The sequence below is a fragment of the Leptosomus discolor genome, chromosome 2 (genome assembly GCF_034619465.1).
Source record: "Leptosomus discolor isolate bLepDis1 chromosome 2, bLepDis1.hap2, whole genome shotgun sequence".
Classification (NCBI taxonomy): domain Eukaryota; kingdom Metazoa; phylum Chordata; class Aves; order Leptosomiformes; family Leptosomidae; genus Leptosomus; species Leptosomus discolor.
Window position 1 is genome coordinate 70,876,635 of NC_141392.1, and position 19,779 is coordinate 70,896,413.

Below are 19,779 nucleotides of genomic sequence, written 5' to 3' on the forward strand. Positions count from 1 at the left end.
ACGAAGAGCATGAGTAGAAGATGGGGAATAGCTGAACTGATCTTTGGGTAAATTTACACAAGACAGAAGATGATCTCTGTCAGTCGAAGGTGGCGAGTCCTTGGGTGCTGTGTACCTCTAGCATGGGCACTGCAGTCTGAGGAAAATGGATACATTTGAGGGAGTCTAGAGCGCAGCTGCAGGTCCTGACTTTGAAATGTGGCGCATGAGGATAGATTGACATAATTGGAACTGGCCGATGCTGAAATGACAGAGGTCATGCAAGTCTCTTAGCATGTTAAAGGCAGTTATGAGGGCAGATTGTTTGTGTCGATGTCCCTGTGCAGAATAAGGAATGGTTGGCTTACTTGGCAATAAAGATTTGTTGCAAATTAGTAAATAAACATTCAAGTAGTATACATCTGGAAGTTGTGAAATCATCATTGGAGGTTTTAAGAACTACTTCTTTGTTGTTGTGAATATTCAGAACTCATGTTGTGTGTTACACAACTTGCTCTGACATTTTAAAAAGAGTTTAGACAAATACTTCAGTGCAAGGAGGTGAACTGGGTTCACACACACTTCTGAATGGCAACAGTTCTGCAGCCATGCACTTTTACGTCGTATGAGTGGGAATGCCTGACAGTTTTGTTGTATCTGACATCAAGGATTGAAGGCCAGCACAATGTTTCTGTGATTGCCTGAAGCTGTCTCTGTTCAGATTTCATGCTGCGATGTTTCATTATGTAACCTGTGCAGTGTCATTCCTGTCCTCTCTTTGGGGTGTTTCTATTACATGAATAATTAAGAAAACTAGATCGTTAGTACTAGTTAAAGAGCGTACTGTTTCTTTGGCTGAAAAGGCTGTAGCTGTAGGTTTTATTCTGTCTGTCCTGTCCTCTTATTTACTTCCTTTCTTTTTACCCAGGTGACATGGGCACCTGAAGAGAAGCTTACCTTTTCTTTCTTCTTTAAAAATTGGTTGCGTGTCCATTATGTAACTGTGATGTCATCTGTGAAAACATAACCTGAGTTGATTTTTTTTTTTTTTTTTTTTAAATGTATCTGTAGAACAGATACTGGAGATGGCTGCGAGGGAGGGAAGAAAAAAGGGGTTACAGATATGCACTTGGTTACGATATTGCTCTCTTTAACCATGTTCCTTTTCTGACCTCCTGTCAGGTGGAGTTGAAGGACAGATGCAATAACAGAACCTTTTTTTCCTAGGGGTGTCTCTCAACTAATGGAAGTTGCCTTTCTGAGTGCAAGCTGAAATCACTCACTGAATATTTTGGAACTAGTGTGGCTGTTTCTCTCTGACAAGATTATGTACTACTGAGGTCAGGGAACAGGAAACTTCATTTTCACAGCCGTAGACCTCATGTGACTGTATTTAGTATAATGGAAACCATAGATAAAGTAGCATATGAGGGGTAGTCACTGAAAATGGCTTGTTCACACTGTTTTCTACGAAGAAAAACCAAGAAATAGTTTTTTTCTTCCCTCTCTAAATTCTTTTGTAGGACAGTGGTAAACATGCAGCACTGGCACCTTTTTGGTTGTTCAATTTGAGGGGAAAGGGAGGAGGACTAATTAGCTGTAAGAAAAAGCAGAACAGTGCTGACTCTGCAGTGTCTGGAATGTGTTTCCCAGCACCAAGGCCTTAAGACTGCATCTTAGAGAATTTTTTTTTTAACACTCTTGCTGTTATTCAGTGCTGATGTAGTGCTTACAAACAGTAGCAACTGGATATTTTGCCTTGCTGGATCAAAAATGCGGCTACTGTAAATTATGCTGGTAAAATTAGTAATTACATTGGAGTAGTGGAATAATTCCTCCATTTCATGATGACCCTTTGAATGGGTAGACTCACCCAAAAAGTATATTTGTGTTTGAGGAAAATCTAGTGCATCCCTCTTTACAAATACCTGCCTTGGTTTTGCAGGTGTTAGGCAATTGCCTGTGTGGTATATGTGTCTGTAGGAAAGGATATATGGAGAAATAAACCTGCTGGGTTGTGTATTAATATGCATTAATTATTTCAGCTGGTATTTAGAGTTGGAAAACTACTGGATAGCACTATATTAATGGTTCACTTCTGTCAAAGATAATTTATAGTGAAGCTTCAAATGATTTATGTGGATCATTATTTACATGTGGAAATTAATTATGCCGTTTCCACCTGTTTACACTGCAGCAAGATACCCTGTTGCTTTTCTTTTGTCTTAATTGTTCAATTATTATTTCAGTAGCATAATTTGAGGAAAAACTATTAAGTGGTTTTCAAAGAGTGATATAGTCCTTTGTTATTCAGGATACAACTATTAGAAAGAATTATTTTTTTACTTGTAATATGAACTACACTGTAGCAATTGAAAATTAAACTTTTTAGAACTACATTAAACGGTCATATTCACTCTTCTATTTGCATAGATTTGTTTTCCTTTTTTTCTCCTAACTCTGGAGTTGTGACAGTGATGAGTGTGACTGAGGGATTGTGTCCATAATTGTCCCACAATGACGCATTCAGTGCTTAGCCTTTCCGTTTACATAGGCACCGCATCATTCATCAGTCTTAATATCCTCCTGACTTGTACAGTCCAGAATTACTACCAAAAAAATCTTCTGTGATAATGTTTTTAAAGTCTTTTGATGTTTTATCTCAGCCACTGTTCTGAGTTCTTTGCTTTATACTTGAATGGGAGTGTGCTGCCATGTTTCTGTTCTGTGGGGTTTTTATTGTTTTGATTTTTATTCAGATTTCTTTTCAGCCATGGTTTTTTTAGCTATCTGCCTGAAACTCTTTTTTTAAATTCTTTTTTAACTTTCTCTAGCAAAGAACCAGCTATATTACCTTTCCTGTTATCCCTTATAATTTCATATAAATGTCTTCATCACCTGCACTTCTTTGACTTGTACTGTTTTTTATTTTTGGCTCAGTATTAATGTATGAGCCCGTTGTCTTCCACTCTTGAAAGTCCACTCAATTAATGAAGGATGAAATAGAAGTACGTGGACAGGTCTATCAGAAATGTAAATGGGCTTTCCTGAAATATATAACCTTCAATGGATTTGTTTTCATGCAGTAGTCAAATATAATATGGTCAGGTTATTAATTTTCTCTAAATTTAATTTTTGAGTAAGATACACATGGATTTACAGATCTCAGTTTCCTAGTGACAGAAAAACACTTTTATCGCAAAAAACAATCAGATGAGGAAGGCCTTGTGGCGTTCCTGATGTTTTCTAAAATATTTATGAATTTTCCTAGGTCTTACCCACTTTAGACACAAAAGCTAGCTAAAGAATTATTTGAAGAATTATAAAGCATCATCTTTTAGGCAATGAGATCATTTGAAACTTGCAGAAAGTTATGGTGTGGTCATTCAGGTTTCATACATGCAGGTAACTGTAGGTTATTTATAGCGCAGTTCCATAACTTCATAAACTAGTAAACGTGGTTGGGTATTGGTTTTTGTTGTTTGTTTTGTTTTGTTGTTTGTTTGTTTTTTACAAGGCTACACAAAACAACCAGCGCTAGCACAAAGGAAGGGATGGGATGGCAAAATATAACTACACAGGAGGAAGAAGGCAGGACTGCAGCGGATTAATTAAATTGACACAAGCTTCTTTTCAGTCATACTGTTAGAGTATGATTTCTTGTTATGGTTGAGCATATTTAAAAGCTCACTACCATCTTACTCATTTCCTTCCTCATTTTTCTTTCTATTGCTGTTTTTTTTCTTTTTTAGTTCCTCTGTTCCCTCATTAACGGTCCTTCACCTCCTTCAGCAATTCTGTCATTTCTTCCAGAAAAAAAAATAATTTGAGTCATTAATCTAGGATAAATAGTGAACCCGTTTAGTGATGTACCAGAAAAGAGAAGAAAGAAGAGCGAGACTAATCTGCTTTGGCGTTGGCATGAGTTTAGAACACCTCTAGTGACAGTGTGAAAGCCCATCCTCAGTAACAAGCAATATGCATAGCCCAGGATTGTGTGGTAGTTGGAGTTCCAGCTACATGGTAGTACTGTTGGGCAAGTTAGAGTTGCCTATTAACTCGTGGAGGGGAGCTGGCATTTATTTGGTATCATGAGTTTTTTGGAAACAATTTTCATTCAAAACCCGCCCCCCCCTCCCCCCCAAGGTTCTCCTTTTTTTGTACTGTGATGATCTGCTGAAGGAGGTGATAGTCTATGTTTAATGACAAGGTGTTAAGAGAAGTGAATGGTTTAGCTGGAAGAAAATTATGATACAAGTTACAGTATATAATGGATATATTAAATACGTGATTGTGCTACAGTAACTTGGTTGCATGGATCTTCACTGTTTGAGGCTGGACTGGCCACTACCAAATGACACTCTCTATTAACTCCTCTCCCCTCCCAAAAGGGAAATGAAGAGAGAACAAGGGAGAGAGAGACTTTATGGTTTGGAAAAGAAAACTAAAACAGCTTTAATGAAGCAATAACAATAAAAGAAAAGATAATAATAAGAATAAGGAAATAATGAAATATATACAATATGTATAAATAGATACAAAACCAATACCGAACCCAACTCCCCCCACCCTGATGACAATACCTCACCACCACGCTGCAGGGCTGGCACTGGGGCAGTCCCAGGCTGGACTCGGCAGCAGACAGGGACGGGATGCAGTAGCTGGACTCAGGCACTGGATTCAGGGATGCACGGGTCGGGATTGACGACAGAAGAACAGACAGAGTCCTCCTCAGATGTCGGCCATCGAAGGAGAGAGATTGACCCTCGTGATCTCTCAGCTTTATACTGAATATGACGTCTATGAGATGGAACACTCTGTTGGTCAGGTTTGGGTCACCTGTCCTGTTTGCCCCTCCCTGCAGGTGTGACCTTTTTCGTGCTTGCGACCCTTTTCACTCCCGGCACCCCAACACGGAGTACAAGATTCAGCAGTGACCTTGGTCGCTACAAGAACAACTATAAGCCAGGGCCTCTCTGCATCCCATTCCTTGGTACGAACTGTGAACATCAGGCCTTGTCACTGCTGGGAGCAGTCACGGTCTGGAAAAACATGCTGCTGTTTCAGAAAGTGCCATTAGTTAGAGGAGACTTAACTGAAAAGTTAAAGCACTAAAACAGAATTAGTTCTGGTTTAGCCCAAACCAGGACAGGATCTTAAGCTTATTTCTCTGTTATTAGAGTTAGAACATTCCTATGAGCTCTCTGAGGATCCTGTCTTGTATCATTCTTGAATGAAGGAAGAAAAAAATCTACTGGTTATACAAAAACGAGTTCCTATTTTCGGTAGGTTGCTTTTGTATCTCTATTTAGATGACAGAAATGGACATAAAGTCTTGACTTGGCAGTTGTGGGTAGTTAATATTAAGTTAATAAGTAGGTAGTTCATATTCTGCTGAGAGTATTTACTCTTGGATTTTTTTCTCAACTCTAGACCTTTTGAAGACTTGCGTATACGTATCTGTGTTAGTTATATTTGGTACATATTTGATGTTGCTTAAATTCTTTTTTAATTAAAGACTACCTTCCTAGAGGAACCTTAAGGCAAATACTGTGGTCCATGGTCTTTAGCAAAATTTTGGAAAAGACTGTAATGCCATAATCTTTTATTTCGTTATCCTATTGTTGGAGCATAAATGACCATTGTAAAAGGTTACATGTTTAAACAGTACAATTTTGGATGCATTGACGCTGCTAGATACCAGCATGTGCTGATTTCAGCAATCGCAAAATAGTAAAACCTGCAGGAGAGGAAAAATATTAGAGAGACAAACTGTGCAAAGAAAAGTGGGTGTCAAAACAAGAAACCAGGAGGAGGGAACAGAGATAGATAGGCCATGGTCTTGAAGTCCTCCTTTCTTGAAATTACTGGGGGATTTTTTTTTTTAGTAGTTTTATTTCTTTCAGAGGAATCAAAATTTCACCCTGGTCTCTGTTTGGTAAGTTGACTGATTAATCTCAGCTTGTAGTCTCTGATCCTCATCTGCCAAACTGGATTACTACAATCCTTTAGGAAGTAAAATAACTATTTAGCTTGTATAGGAGCACTGCTTAGCAGTTCTAAGATTTTCTTCAGTCTTCACCTGTTTATAGAAATAGCAGAAAAGGGCAGAGAAAGAATTAGAAATTATACTGATAATACTATAAGAATAAATTGTTCTTCACATTAAATTTTCATACTCACGTAAGCTGTTCTAAGCATCAATGCATGTTATTTGGAAAGATACTAACTGAGGATTTAGTTATTTGAGGATGACAAAGGAATTTCATGTTAATTAATTTGGAATAATTGTTAATTATAATAATTAAATTACTATAATCAGCTTTTCTTCAAGTACTACATATCATATAATAAATTCCAGTGACAAGGATACAGTTTACTGATTATAAATGATTAAGGTCTTTAGACCAGCTTAAAATTAATTATATGCAATATCGTAATTCTGTTGAAAATATAATCTTATTAAAAGAATAAGATAATTTGAAAATAAGTATTTTGTTTGTGGAAACAGTCAAATTTTATTGGAAAACTGAATACTGAAATATTCTAAAGAAGTAAAAGTAACAGTATTCGAAATACTGAGCTATACACTGGCTCAAACAGTTTTTGAATCTTCAATCAGAAGACTTTTCATGACAGAATTAATTTCTATAGTGGGTTTTTTCCATAGAAACAGAGCAAAGTAGAGTTTGCAAGGTATGAAGAATCTTAATCACAGAAACGTCATAGAATCATAGAATATTTTGGGTTGGAAGGGACCTTTAGAGGCCACCTAGTCCAACCCCCCTGCAGTGAGTAGGGACACCTTTAGCTAGATCAGGTTGCTCAGAGCCCCATCCAACCTGACCTTGAATGTTGCCAGGGATGGGGCTTCTGCCACCTCTCTGGGCAGCCTGTGCCAGTGTTTCACCACCCTCGTTGTAAAAAACGTCTTCCTTATATTTAGTCTAAATCTAGCCTCTTTTAGTTTAAAATCATTACCCCTTGTCTTATCACAACAGGCCCTGCTAAAAAGTTTGTCCCCATCATTCTTACGGGCTTCCCTTAAGTACTGAAAGGCCACAATAAGGTGTCCCCAGAGCCTTCTCTTCTTCAGGCTGAACAACCCCAACTCTCTCAGCCTTTCCTTACAGGAGAGGTACTCCAGCCCCCTGATCATCTTTGTGGCCTTCCTCTAGACTCGCTTGAGCAACTGTTTCTTGTGCTGGGGGCCTCAGAGCTGGACATAGTACTCCAGGTGGGGTCTCACCAGAGCAGAGTAGAGGGAAAGGATCTTCTCCCTCGTCCTACTGGCCACACTTCTCTTGATGCAGCCCAGGGTATGGTTGGCCTTCTGGGCTGTGAGTGCACATTACTGGCTCATGTCCAGATTTTCACCCACCAGTACCCCCAAGTCCTTTCAACCTGCTTGTGGCTATTTTTCAGACAGCTCTTCATACTCTATCCATTTCTTGATGTAGAGGGCAATGCCTCTGCCCCTCCTTCCTTGCCTGTTCCTTCTGAACTATTCAACTTAGTGAATTGTTAATAGTCACAGTAGTATAGGCTACAATCTTTTCATAACAATGGGAGCTGCATGGTCCCATGGCAAAGGGATTGTTCACAGCTGGAGTGAGTGCATATGCATTTACCTTGTTATGGATACCACCTTTATTTTTCCCCTGAAGCTGACCAGAAAATATTTCATAGCAGCATCGAGAACTTTGGGAACCAAGTTGCCTGAGGAGAGGCAGTCTAATTGATCGTTCCCGTTTCGTAGGGTCAGGATTTCCTGTTAGAAAACTGAGTTGGATCAGTTTTCTATAAAATTACTTTATAATAAACAACTTGGCATTTGAACTTGAAATTTGTTCTGCCTTTAGAAAAATAGAATTTGAACAGTCATCCCTTCCCAGTATGTTAGCATTTTTTGACAGATCTTGCATATGGGAAGAAACCGTTTCCTATTTGATTTGCCAAAGCATATGTATGCATTCTTTTAATTGCTACCTTGCATATATTATTCAATTTGCTGTGTTATGATGCATCACGGTAGCTTGCTAATGTTCTTTGTTCAGTGTGAATTCCAAGATAGACATTTTGGTTGCAGAAGACGTTTGATTTAAAGAAAAAAATCTTAAGGCTTTAAGTACAGGCATCATATAGTTGAAAGCCAACGTAACATTTTCATGTATGATTACACATGCTGGTTCTACATTTCTCGCTATGGTTCTTCTGTTTTCAAACCTCTGTGAGACTCAACTAGTTGTGAAACTTACTGCCTCAGCCCGTGATATTTTATTCTAGAAAACTGGTAAAGTAATATGTAGTTTCCTGTAACTTAGTAGAAAATAGAGGGAAAAAGAAATCACTTTAGCCAAGAGAGAAGAGAACAACTTACTGTCCTTTTGTCATTGCATCAATGGCAATTTTAATTTTGAAGGCATGTCTCTGTATTATAAAGGGAGAATGGGTCTTTAATAACAAGGTAGAAGTAACAGTAAGGAACAATCTTTGAAATTCTTTCTTTGCATTTAAAAGGAATCTTTCTTAAAGATCTTTTTGTAAACTTGCACAAATTTGTTTTGTAAGCAAGCTGAACATATAATGAAAAACATTATCTGATACGCTGTGCCTCATATATAACAATTGTACCAAAAGACTGTGTAGTGCTTAGGTAAAAAGTCAAGCATTCAGAAGTTAGAAAAAGCCTGAATTATATTGTTGTAACCTCTGACAGCACCAACAAAGAGCCTGTGGCCCTGGGCTGAAGCATGGGTGCATCTAGATTCTTCAGAAAACTCAATTTAAAATTCCAAGTTTCTCTAAATATTAATGCAAAACTTGCAAGGTGACATTTCAGTGACAGCAAGAGTATGCTTTTAATGTAACCTTTTTCCCAATTGTAAGTCCTTGTGCTAAAGTTGGGAGACACTGGAGATTATCGGCAAAGCTATTATAAGAATTCTCATAGCATGGGCAGCCAATGTATATTTTTGCAAAATTTACCTGGTAGGTATGCGTGGCAACCTGAAGGTGTACACATACATGGCATAATATGTGTCCATAGTAGAAGCGTCTGAAGGAATCTTGCTTACAGAAAGAAGCAGAAATTTCCTATGGAACACTGTTTTATTACTGTCTTACCATGCTTTATTTCATGCTGTACAAAATAGTGCTGCCACCTCATTGTTTTATTATTAAACCAGTGATGTTTGGTGCAAGATCTTTGCCTATGTTTTCTATTTTAGTTTCTTGGAGTGGTGGAATTACATGGAAATATCAAACTACTTCCTTTAAACTGTCTTTCCAATTCTTACAATTTCAGGATAAGGGAGTAATAATTGTAGGGGCGTTACAAAATGTGCCTCAGTAATGTCTAAAATGTTCAAAACCCAGCAGTAAGTAGAATGAATATTTCTGTTCTGTATAAGGCAGAATGTCATCACCTTTAGGACTGCTTCTCCAGTTTAATTGTCATAGGATAAGGGATATTTATTTGGTCTTTTCTTCCTAAGGTATGAGGTCTGCCAAAAATACTGGGCAATGACAGGGCTTTCAGCTGCATCTGACTTTCCTGTTCTTCGTTGAAGTGGTTTCTAGTTTCTGAATGCATCTACTTGTCTCTGTGGTGCTCTGTAACTAATAACTTCTTATTACTTACACAGTAAGTTTAAAAGAAAGAAACAAACAAAAAAAAACAACAACAAAGAGACAAGATTATCATTACAGAATAACAGTAAGTTTTCATTTCTTCTAGATAAAGATCTTGACAAGCTCTTATCTCTCTTAAAAAGTCCAGAGAAGCAAACTGGTTGGACAGAAATCTGTAGAAAACAGTTCTGCAAAGTCATGAAAGCCAGACCGGATGTCATCAGTGGAACAAGTGAGTATGACTTAATGAGTTAAAGCAAGCAAACAGAAGGCCACTAGTAAGCAACCGTTCTTTAAAGTTTCATTGAGGATTGCATTGCACAAGTAGTCAATAATTTTGTGTTGATAACGAAAAATATTTCAGTGGGATTTTCCTGAGAAAACAAGGCTTATGCCTCATGTCCTATTTTTTTCTCTTTATGGCCATCATCCCCCTGCATTGGCTGTTTTCAGTGAAATTTGACACAGAAAGAGCTGAAATACAAGTCTTTGTTTCAGATCTCGGAAGGGTTTATTATTGAGGTGCTGAGAAAATGGAAAAGAGAGCCTGAGAGAAAATAGATGTTTCCCAGAGATCAGTGCATGACTTTAAGGCAGGTTGGACAATTACATTAATGGCCAATTTCAGTAAAAATGTTCAGAATTAAGCCATACTAAACATCAAAGAACCCCCTCATTCAGGTGTTTCTTCATTTTCATATGTATTTTCCAGTGAAGAGTGTGCTCATGCAGGAACGTTGGTATAGATCAGTTAAAACAAACAAAGTCAGCAATCACCCATATGACATAAATAGTCAGAAATCAGATGTAATAATTCACTTCTAGTATATAAATTTGTGTAGCAGTAAAGCAATAAAGAAGCATTTGCAGAAATTGCTGGCTTTCATTTCTGTAAGAATTGTGATTATGGTCAGATGGTCAGAACACAGTTTAACTTTTTTTTACAGATGCCAGAGGTTTCCCTTCAAATTTTTTAGATAAGCAATTAATACAGTTGGCAGTGAAGACAGATGAAATACCTTCTATATGGGATGAAAGTAACCCAGTATGTGTGTTCTACATGAGACCCGAATTTTATGATAAATTATATAGCAATGTAGGAGTTACAAGGTGGTTTCAGAAGCCTTAAGGAAGTAATTTATACAGGAACTGATTTAATATTAAAACAGTTAATAAGAAATTTGTCATTTGTATGATGTGGTTAAAGTCAATAATTATTGAATGTTTCTAAATTCTCAGAGCTTTCTGTTCTTACTGCTTGTATGAAACAAGCTTGAGTCTGTAGTCTTAGGTGATTGTAAATTAGAGCTTTCACGTTCCATTTGGAAGAATGTGTGTGTAGACAGAATACATATTTATTTGTATATAATGCGAATATGCACTTACAATGCACATTATATGGTACACGTCCACGTGTATTGATAGCTTTGTGAAACAGGTGAACAAACAGAATAACCTTTCAAAAAATTTAATGTATTTTGTATGAGCTTCTGCTAGTATAAGAAAAATAAATTGAAGAGTAGCAATTATAAAACCCCTAGATTTTTCTAGCAAAATGGTATGTTTACTTTTCTTGCATGACTGATCTAGTAGTTCAGTGAAGGTTTTTTTGATGTTATATATTGTGAAGCACAAATAATTTCGTCTTTGTAAAATCAATTTTATTTGAATGCAGCATATTTTCTGCACTGATCACTTCTTGGATTATGTGAATTTTTGGTTGAAAATTGTTAATCTGTTTTCGTGCATCAAAGAGGAGTTTTTTGTTGAAAAACCATATTTTTACAAAAACCAGAACATACATTTAAAGTAGGTGGCTTACAAAGAAAAAGGAAATCTTCCCTTTTGTGCTCTGTAGCTCCATATGCAGGTTCAAAAACTGTGTAGGTTGTTTTCTGTAACTTTGTTGGAGGTACCAGAAGCTAGAATGAGGAATTCTGGAGTCATTAAGATTTGCTAACCTGAAGCAAAAAGTAATGAATAACCGTTTCCAGCTGAGATGGAACTGAGAGCAAAAGTCAGCAAGAAAATATCTGTGGAATTGTTGTTAAGCCTCACAGGGACTTCTGCAAGTGCTTTCACAAACCACACACACAAAAAAATAAAGTATGAAAATAGAACCAGAATAGCATAATGAAACACTGAAGAAATAAATAAAACAAGCTACAAAAGAATAGTAATATAAACTAAGTGTGAGTACTGGTATTTTAAGGTGGATGCAAAGCTGTTCAAATGATGCATATCTGCTTGGAGGTATTTCAGAAGCAGCAAAATATCAGCTAGCTGTGTGGTTTGAGACACCGTTATGTTCATTGAAACTATTTTATGAGAGAGAGCTTTGCTGCTATGTGTCTTTTGCAGCATGTGAAGCTCTCCCAAGTTTCAGAAGACTGAGAGGCTTGTGTCCAGATCCCAAGAAATCAAAAGTTGCTCTTTAGTTACATATAGAGAAAACTCCAGGGATTTTGGAACAAAGATGTAGTACTTATGTTTCCTGTACTCGGCCCTTTCTAAGGGAGACTAACATTAACAGCGGTTGAACCAGAACATAGTCAACAAAGGCAACACTGGATTCAATGACAGTATAGTGTAGCGTATATTAATTTTTAAAAATATTTTGTGGTCTGGTGTCAGGATTACCAGACGTTGAATCTATAGAACCTGCTTGAACTCCGTCAGAAAATTCTTGAGAGCAAACTGTATGGTATCGATAGCTCTAATTCACTCTTCTGGTGTTGATTACCATCACGTTGACTAGGTCAATGTCTTTGTGCTAAATGCTATGGCATCACACTACTTCTGGGAATGTCCCTAGATGGGCGTTTTCTCTACTAAAGCATCACCTCTGACTGTAGCTTTTAAGTAATTTCTGTGGTCAAACATCAAGATCCAGTTTTGAATGGCTTTATTGAACCAGTAAAATGAGATATAAAGCTTCCTCAGGCTTACATGTCTTTCAGTGGGGCTGGACTGAAAGTGTGGGATTTTTCTTGATCATCTAAAAGCAAATCATGTTGTAGACAACCAGCTTCTTCATTCTGTTATTCTAAGCACAGTAAGCTAACAGAAAGGCATTCTTTTAGTCATTCCTTCTACAAAGGTGCCACAGAACTGTGGATGCTAGGGATATAGCTGGTTGTTGAGCATCTTTGCATGTGTCTTTGGGTCACTTAGGGTCAGCCGGAGAACTACTGATAGAACCCTTGGTCAGGCTAAGTCTTGGCCTCTTTTGGACTACTCTTCACAATGCTTGTGGCCTCCCTGAAGCATCTTTAGTGCATCTAGATAAGAGCTTTCTGTGTCTTGGCACCTAGGCTTTGGCAGGAGGAGAAACAGGAAAATCAGCTCCTCTGAGAAATAGCTTAGATTTATGTAGAAAATTGTTTGGCTTTGTGAATCTAGTCTTGGCGTATTGCATGTTCAAATAGTTTGCATGATTGGGAGGTATTTTTTTTTTGAACCAGTGATCTTGGTTTGACTGTTTCTTCCGTGCCTTTTTCAGTTGTCTCCCCCTTCTCATCTTTCAGGTTTTGTAGAAGGCATTTCTGTTTTCAGCCTCAGCAACTCGTTTTTTTATCTGCTCATAGTTACTGTTGTGTCAGCAGCTGATCTCTTTCCTGTCTGGGCAGATACAACACCTTTAATCCTCTCCTCTCTTAGGAGACTTTAGACTCTTTAAGTAACAGAAATTGAGGGTGTTGCAGAGATCACATAATTATATGCTAACGTTGTTCCCTTCATAATTGAGAGGTAATCAGTCCCCAAATCTTAATCATTCTCCTCAAGCTTTATATCTGTATGTGGATATGGATAGGGATAGTAAACTCTGCTAAAGTGACTTGCTCCATGGAGTCATTCAGTTTCCATGGCATCTCCCTCAGGAATCAGGACTTAGATTACCAATGGTTTTTAGGATCTATTAATTAACCTCCAAAATGTTCTTTCTTAAACAAACAAATAAACAAATACATGTGGGAGGCATATTTCTTTTTTAAGGTAATTTTCATCTTCAGGCAGTTACTCTTTTAGTCTCAGCAATTATTGATGACTTCAAAGATATGACAAACATAGCAGCTTTGGAAATTGCATATGAGATCTTACTGGAAAACACAGGATTTTTCTTCATATTTTACAAGCAGAATGGTTGATGAATGCAGAGTGGTTATGATCAGCCTGGTGTTCTGCAATCCATTAATGCTTTGTGAGCTCTGCATCATCTCAAATTGATCTTTTTAAATATGGACCAAATCTTCTGCCTTGAAGATCACTCAGATCTAGATTCTGCACATGGGCTGCTCTCATTTTTTAGTATGGCCCATTTAAAAATACTGCTTTTGCAAAAAAGGTTTTTAGAATAATACAAAGATTTGTATTACAAATGTTTACATTTTTATGTCTTACTGGATTTTTTGAGGAGGCTTATCTCAGAATTAGAGTGGAACAGTGGGTCTTTCATGTTATGCAGGAAGAACAATTGCAGATCAAAACTTCTTCCATCTGTCCCCCAAACCAGTTTGGAGCAACTTCCCGAAGAATATCCTGTAAGCAGTGTGAGTGCATGAGAATGTGCATGCATGTGTGTGAAGGTTAAACATTTGATTAGGATTTGAAAGGCATGAATACAGAAGATACGTGTGTATCGGTGTAAGATACACAACCTTCATCTCTGATGGAAGTACTGTCAGAATTTTTATTATCTTGTTTTCTTCTCTTTGAAGAAAATGCAGGTTGTTCCTTTGCCACTTAATTGTACAATAATTGAAAGTCTATCCTGTTATCTTAGGAATTCAAAAAAGTTTTCCTTATTGTTGGCATTAGGAAGAGAATTGTCAACTGTGTTTGTCATAGATTTATTAAACTGAAGTGTGGCTGATAGATTTGAAGATTTCTGACACTACTCTTACGAAGAAGTCAGCTATCCAAGGTTTTCACTCTTGAATTTTTAACCTCTAGCACAAGTCAAGCAGGACTACTGTTAATTCTTAAGAAAGTTCTTTTTCTGTTAAACTCCTCTGAAGCATCTGTGAGTTGATATAGAATATGATCCAGTAACACTAGTTACATTAGAGGATCTAAAAAAAATCTGATGCTTTTCAATGTTTGACCTTTTTGGCTTAAACCGAAGTAGGAATTAGATAACCTCTCATGATGGTTACATATTAAAACAGTTTTAATCACACGATTTTTTAAAAATCAGTGTTCTTGTGCAGTTTAGAAGCCATTTTGATTACCTTCCTTTTGTACATTGGTTCTTCAAGGGGAAAAAAAACCCACATCCTCCAGGAATTCAGCTGTTTTATGAGCATACTGCAGTCATTTAGGGAATTTTAAACCCCTTTCATTTATTTTGTATGTGATTACACACTCCTAAATTAAAATTCTCTTAATTTTAGATCTGTGGATTAAATTTGCATGAGGTAATTGCCAGTCTCTTAAAAACTTCACTGTTAATACAGGCAAGCTACCATAATTTAAGAAAATCAACATTTTTACTGAGTTGGCAGGCCACAACTCTAATCTCTATCTCTGAATATAACCTCTGCATGAGATTGTGGGCTTTTACAACAATACTGTCTGTACTATACAGTGAACTTGCCTAAATTTCTTTTGTCTACTTTTCTACTTAAATGAAAAGTCACCGAACCATTTTCCACCTTTATAAAGATTTTCGGGGAGTGTCCACATGGCAGCTAAATGATTTAGTTTTAACAGACAAACATCTAAATCACTACTTGTCATTTTACACGGATATTCTTTTGGAAGAGACGATGTCCTGTGAAAACCCTCTATTTGTGTATTAACCAAATTTGTTTTGATAAACTCTTATGTGTGTCTTCCTCTCTCAAACTTGATTAAAAGCTTTTCAAAGATCCTGATAGGCACTTAGATAAATGCTTTCAAATGGTGGAAATCAATTTAGTGCTTGAGTTTCAAAAAATTGCTTAGCAGTTGAGCTGTCACTTCTCCCATTAACTCAAGCACTGAACTGAAATATTTGACTGCTAGGTCAAGCATGTGGATGCCTTCCCACATAAAGGGAAGAAATGTACAATGTTCCGACTTGGGTTTAAATTTTCTGAATTTTGTGGTATTTTAGGTTTTCTTAACATCGTTCCTGTTTGCTATTATTGTATGGCATACTTCAGTAATCACAATACTAGTAGTCATACAGTAAACATCTAGCTGGATACAAATTTTAAGTTTAATTTCTGCTTTTTGCTATCTATAATTCCAGGTACAGACACCTTTTCTCATTTTACAGAAATATTTGTTAAATTGTTCGTGGACCAAATTCCACTAAGCATATTACTGAAGATCATTGAGATTGTTTATTCTCCCAAAATAAACAAACTGTTACTCCTTTATAAAATAAATTGCCTTTTGCTAGTCCCATGTGGTTTATTAACCATGATTAAAAATAGCTATGTTATGTTTAGCAGTTTCTTCTCTCCATAAAAATGCATAAGAATATAAATTACTCGTATAATTTTTTTTGTTTTGATTTAGTAGTCCTTTGCAATGCAAAATTGATTTTGTTACTGTTGGAGCTAGCTACTCTAACTGTAAATCCATGTTTAGCTGTTGCAGTGAAACTTCTTTTCTCCTTTGCCCTACTCATCAACATAGTATTACCAAAACTCAACCTTTTAAAAACTTTTCCTGCACTCATTCAGTCTAAATTAATTTCTGTAAATGCTTAAAACAGCTAATCAAGAAAAAAAAAGTAAATCATGTTTTTATGTCAGTATCTTAGCTCAAAATGATTGGAAGAAGAGTTAATTGTCTTTACGATATCTTTTTCTTCAGCATTTTTCTGGCATAGCAAACATCAGACTGTGGGTGGAGGTTCTGTCATCTTCTTCCTCCTCCTCACACACGACAGAGCTTGCACTGCAGTCTCCTGTGTTAGTTTTCCTGTCAGCAAGGCTAGTTCAAGACTTTTCTAACTTTCTCCATTGCCACCTCCACCACAGCTTATTATGTCTTACTTCTGCTTCTACAACTGTTCATGCAGCTATCTGCTAAAATGGTTTAGTGGAATTATTCAGTCTGAAACCAGCAAAACCACCTGTGGGTGCATGGAGTTATGTGCAAGAATGGGTGAGTAGGGGCTGAAGCTTCAGCACTATTAAACTGAGCTGCCGTGAAGGAAATGGTAACACGCAGTCTTACAGCAGGAAATCCCACAGGTAGCAGCACTCCTTACTCTCTAAGTACACTCCCTTGCTTCGCATTAGTGTGAAAAGAATGTTATATCACTATTTTTTAAATCCTGATTGTCATGACGGCAGGAGCTGTTTTGGGATATTATTCACTTGTAAAAAATGTTCATTGTTGTTATCTTAATTTCTTAATACGGCTCATCTCAATCTGGGCTTCCTCCATGCAGTTTGTGTGAAAGCTTCCTTGTATCCTTGGTTTAAAGCTGTAAAGGAGGTAGTGTGCTCATTTGCAGTAGCCTCAAACTTGCAGAACAGGGAAATCAGCAACAGGTTTTGCTGATGCTTTGTCATTGAGAGTTCTCGCTGACGTCCTGTTAAGGTGGGAGGTACCATTTCGTACAGAGTGACCAGATACCAGCATCTGGTTTATCTATGCAGTACCTGCAGACTCAAAGGTCCATGGCAAGAACTGAATAAGAACATTGTGGTCATCGTAAAATACAGACTTTCCGAAAGGAAACACTCCTAATCATAAAATACAGAATTTCCTATAGGAAATGCTCCTATTGCTTAATTTTAAGTGAGTAATTTTTATCTTGAGATGGCATAAGTGGTTTTTATATCGTGTTTTTTTGAAACAGCCCTTAAAACTTCATTTACTTTTGTTAGCATCATTTTGGGGTCGTGTGAGTTTTTTGTTGCGTGAGGGTGGTGGTTGGGTTTTTTTTCTTTTTTTTTTTTTTTTTTATTTCCTGTCTACATACCCAGAGAAATATGGTAAGATTTTGAGTTTAATTATAGTTAATTTTCATTTCATATTGAAGCCATGTAACAACTTCTGAACTAATCCTTGGAGGATGTAAGGATAATACAGGTTTCACTTTGCATTGAATGTATTCTCAGTAAAGCTATTAAAATTTAATTTAAGAATGGTGCGCAAAAGCACAATGCATGCTTTGAATTGTTCCCCCATAAAAACATGAATAAACATGCAGGAATTCAAATAGCTTCAGTTTCTCACATATTGTCATTTTGTTAGGTGATGTAGTTCCACATTTTGTTTATTGCCTGTAATGTTTTAATGGGTTTTTACTTTTTGTAGTTTTGGCAGGAGTAATTGAAAAGTTCGTGTCACATCTTTCTGAAAGCCGATCGGATTGTTATTTCAGCACGGGAAACTATAAAGGTCAGCTTCCTAATAATTTGTTGCCATGCAGCCTCTTCATATTTAAATTACTTTCCTTTTAAATGTATCTTTAGCATTTTGGGGGTTGTTTATTATGTTCTTTAAGAATTCAGAAATTCATTCTGTAGCTGATGGGAAATACCTCACTTTGGAGCAAAAGATGATGCGCTTGAGTAAACAGTACAGATAATTATTAGTGATGGGCTTTCACACTTCTGTGTGTGTAATGGAGAGATGGACATGCAGAACAGGTGAGGGTATGTTTAAAAGTATTTGTAGATGCCTATTACAGAATGATTTGCAAAGCTGGTGGCATAAACATTTAAGATGGTGTAACCAATCTGGCTCACCTTTTGAAAGCCTTGTAATGTATAATCAGTCCAAAGGCATGCCAGTTATATTGCATTAAAGAATATGTATTAAAGAACTGGCATTGTTGGCAGAGTGATCCAAGTGTTAGTTTTGTACAGATGTCGTGCTTATAGCCAAGAATAAAGGATGAATGATAAAGTTAATTTATTCTGAGTGTAAAATAATACATTTTAATAATTTGATGCACTTGCAAAATTAGAAGATTTAGAAGCATTGTTAATATCTGACAGAAAATGCACTTTCATTCTTTACTGACTGTACAAGACTTTTCTCTTAGATTGTAGTTCAACTGGAGAACCAAGCCTGCCTTGGGGGCATTCTGTTATTTATACTAGTATTTTATTCTCATATCCATAGGATGCAAATATAGTGTCCTTGGAGACTTCAGACTTGCCTTTGAAGTTTCGAAGCATAAAACCCCTTTAGTTATTTAGAGGATCTCTCTCTTTTATGTAGTGGTCTTTACCTTCTGAAAGCTTGCTAACGAAATACTCTTAATTTTACTTGAGAATTACTCTCTTAATGAAGAGAGTTGCTGAAGTGACAGTTCTTTCTGTCACTATTTTATTTTTCCTTAAAAGATCCTTAAACTGTTTTTTGTTGTCCTGCATTAGTTTGTCATTTACTTTTCAACTTATCCAGAGGCATAATGAGCAAAAGAATCTTTTCATGGACTCGTAAGACTTGCTATTTACTATTTCTGACACTTCCCAATTAAAATTATGATTTTTATGGTTCCTTTATAAGCCTACTTAATGTCTTCATGTTCTAAATTACTTATTTGAAATCTAGACTGCCCCTCTTGCTCCTTCTCTGTACATCTGTCTTTTTAGGTTGCAGTTCAAAGTATTACACATTTTCTAATGATATGAAAGCCCCAGGTGTAGTTTTCTTTTCTGTCTTGGCGAATGTCTATCTCACATTTCTTTGGAGAATAGTATAGTCTGCAGACCTAAATTTTCAAGGTTATCTTAGTGTTTCTTGTTAGAAAACCAGGAAAACCCACTTGGTTTGAATAAGGCAAAAAGTAACTAGAGGAGGAACAGAAATCTAACTGTACAGCCTCCAAGTGGATGTCTTGCCCAGCAAAGACAGCATCCTGCTGTTTCTTAATCATAACAGCTAAGTGCTTCCATCCCGTGTGGAAGAACTCTAATGAAGGGAAGCAGTAGTCCATACTGTTCACTTAGATGTTGAGTACCTGAGTTTCAATCCACTCTTCTCAACCTTTTGTTCAAAGCTAGGATTTAGAACAAGTTCAGGAGGGTTGAACCTGGATCTTCTACTTCATTGATAAGTGATTTCACCATGAACCATTGGTTAGGTGGAGTTGGCAACAACACTACATGATTTATCTAAAATGTAGTGCCAACTTTGAAGAAACACCAGGTTTTAATACTGTGACAATTGCGTACATTAAATTACTTTTTCGAACAGAAAATCCCA

General features: G+C 36.8%; 1 protein-coding gene across 1 annotated transcript in view; it reads left to right on the plus strand.

The window, feature by feature from the left end:
• TBC1D32 (TBC1 domain family member 32) overlaps positions 1-19,779 on the plus strand; it is an 85,920-nt gene that overhangs the window by 49,637 nt on the left and 16,504 nt on the right. The window contains exons 26-27 of the mRNA XM_086461259.1: positions 9,719-9,844; positions 17,878-17,961. Of these exons, the coding sequence (XP_086317385.1) occupies positions 9,719-9,844; positions 17,878-17,961 (210 nt within the window). The remainder of the gene's footprint in view (positions 1-9,718; positions 9,845-17,877; positions 17,962-19,779) is intronic.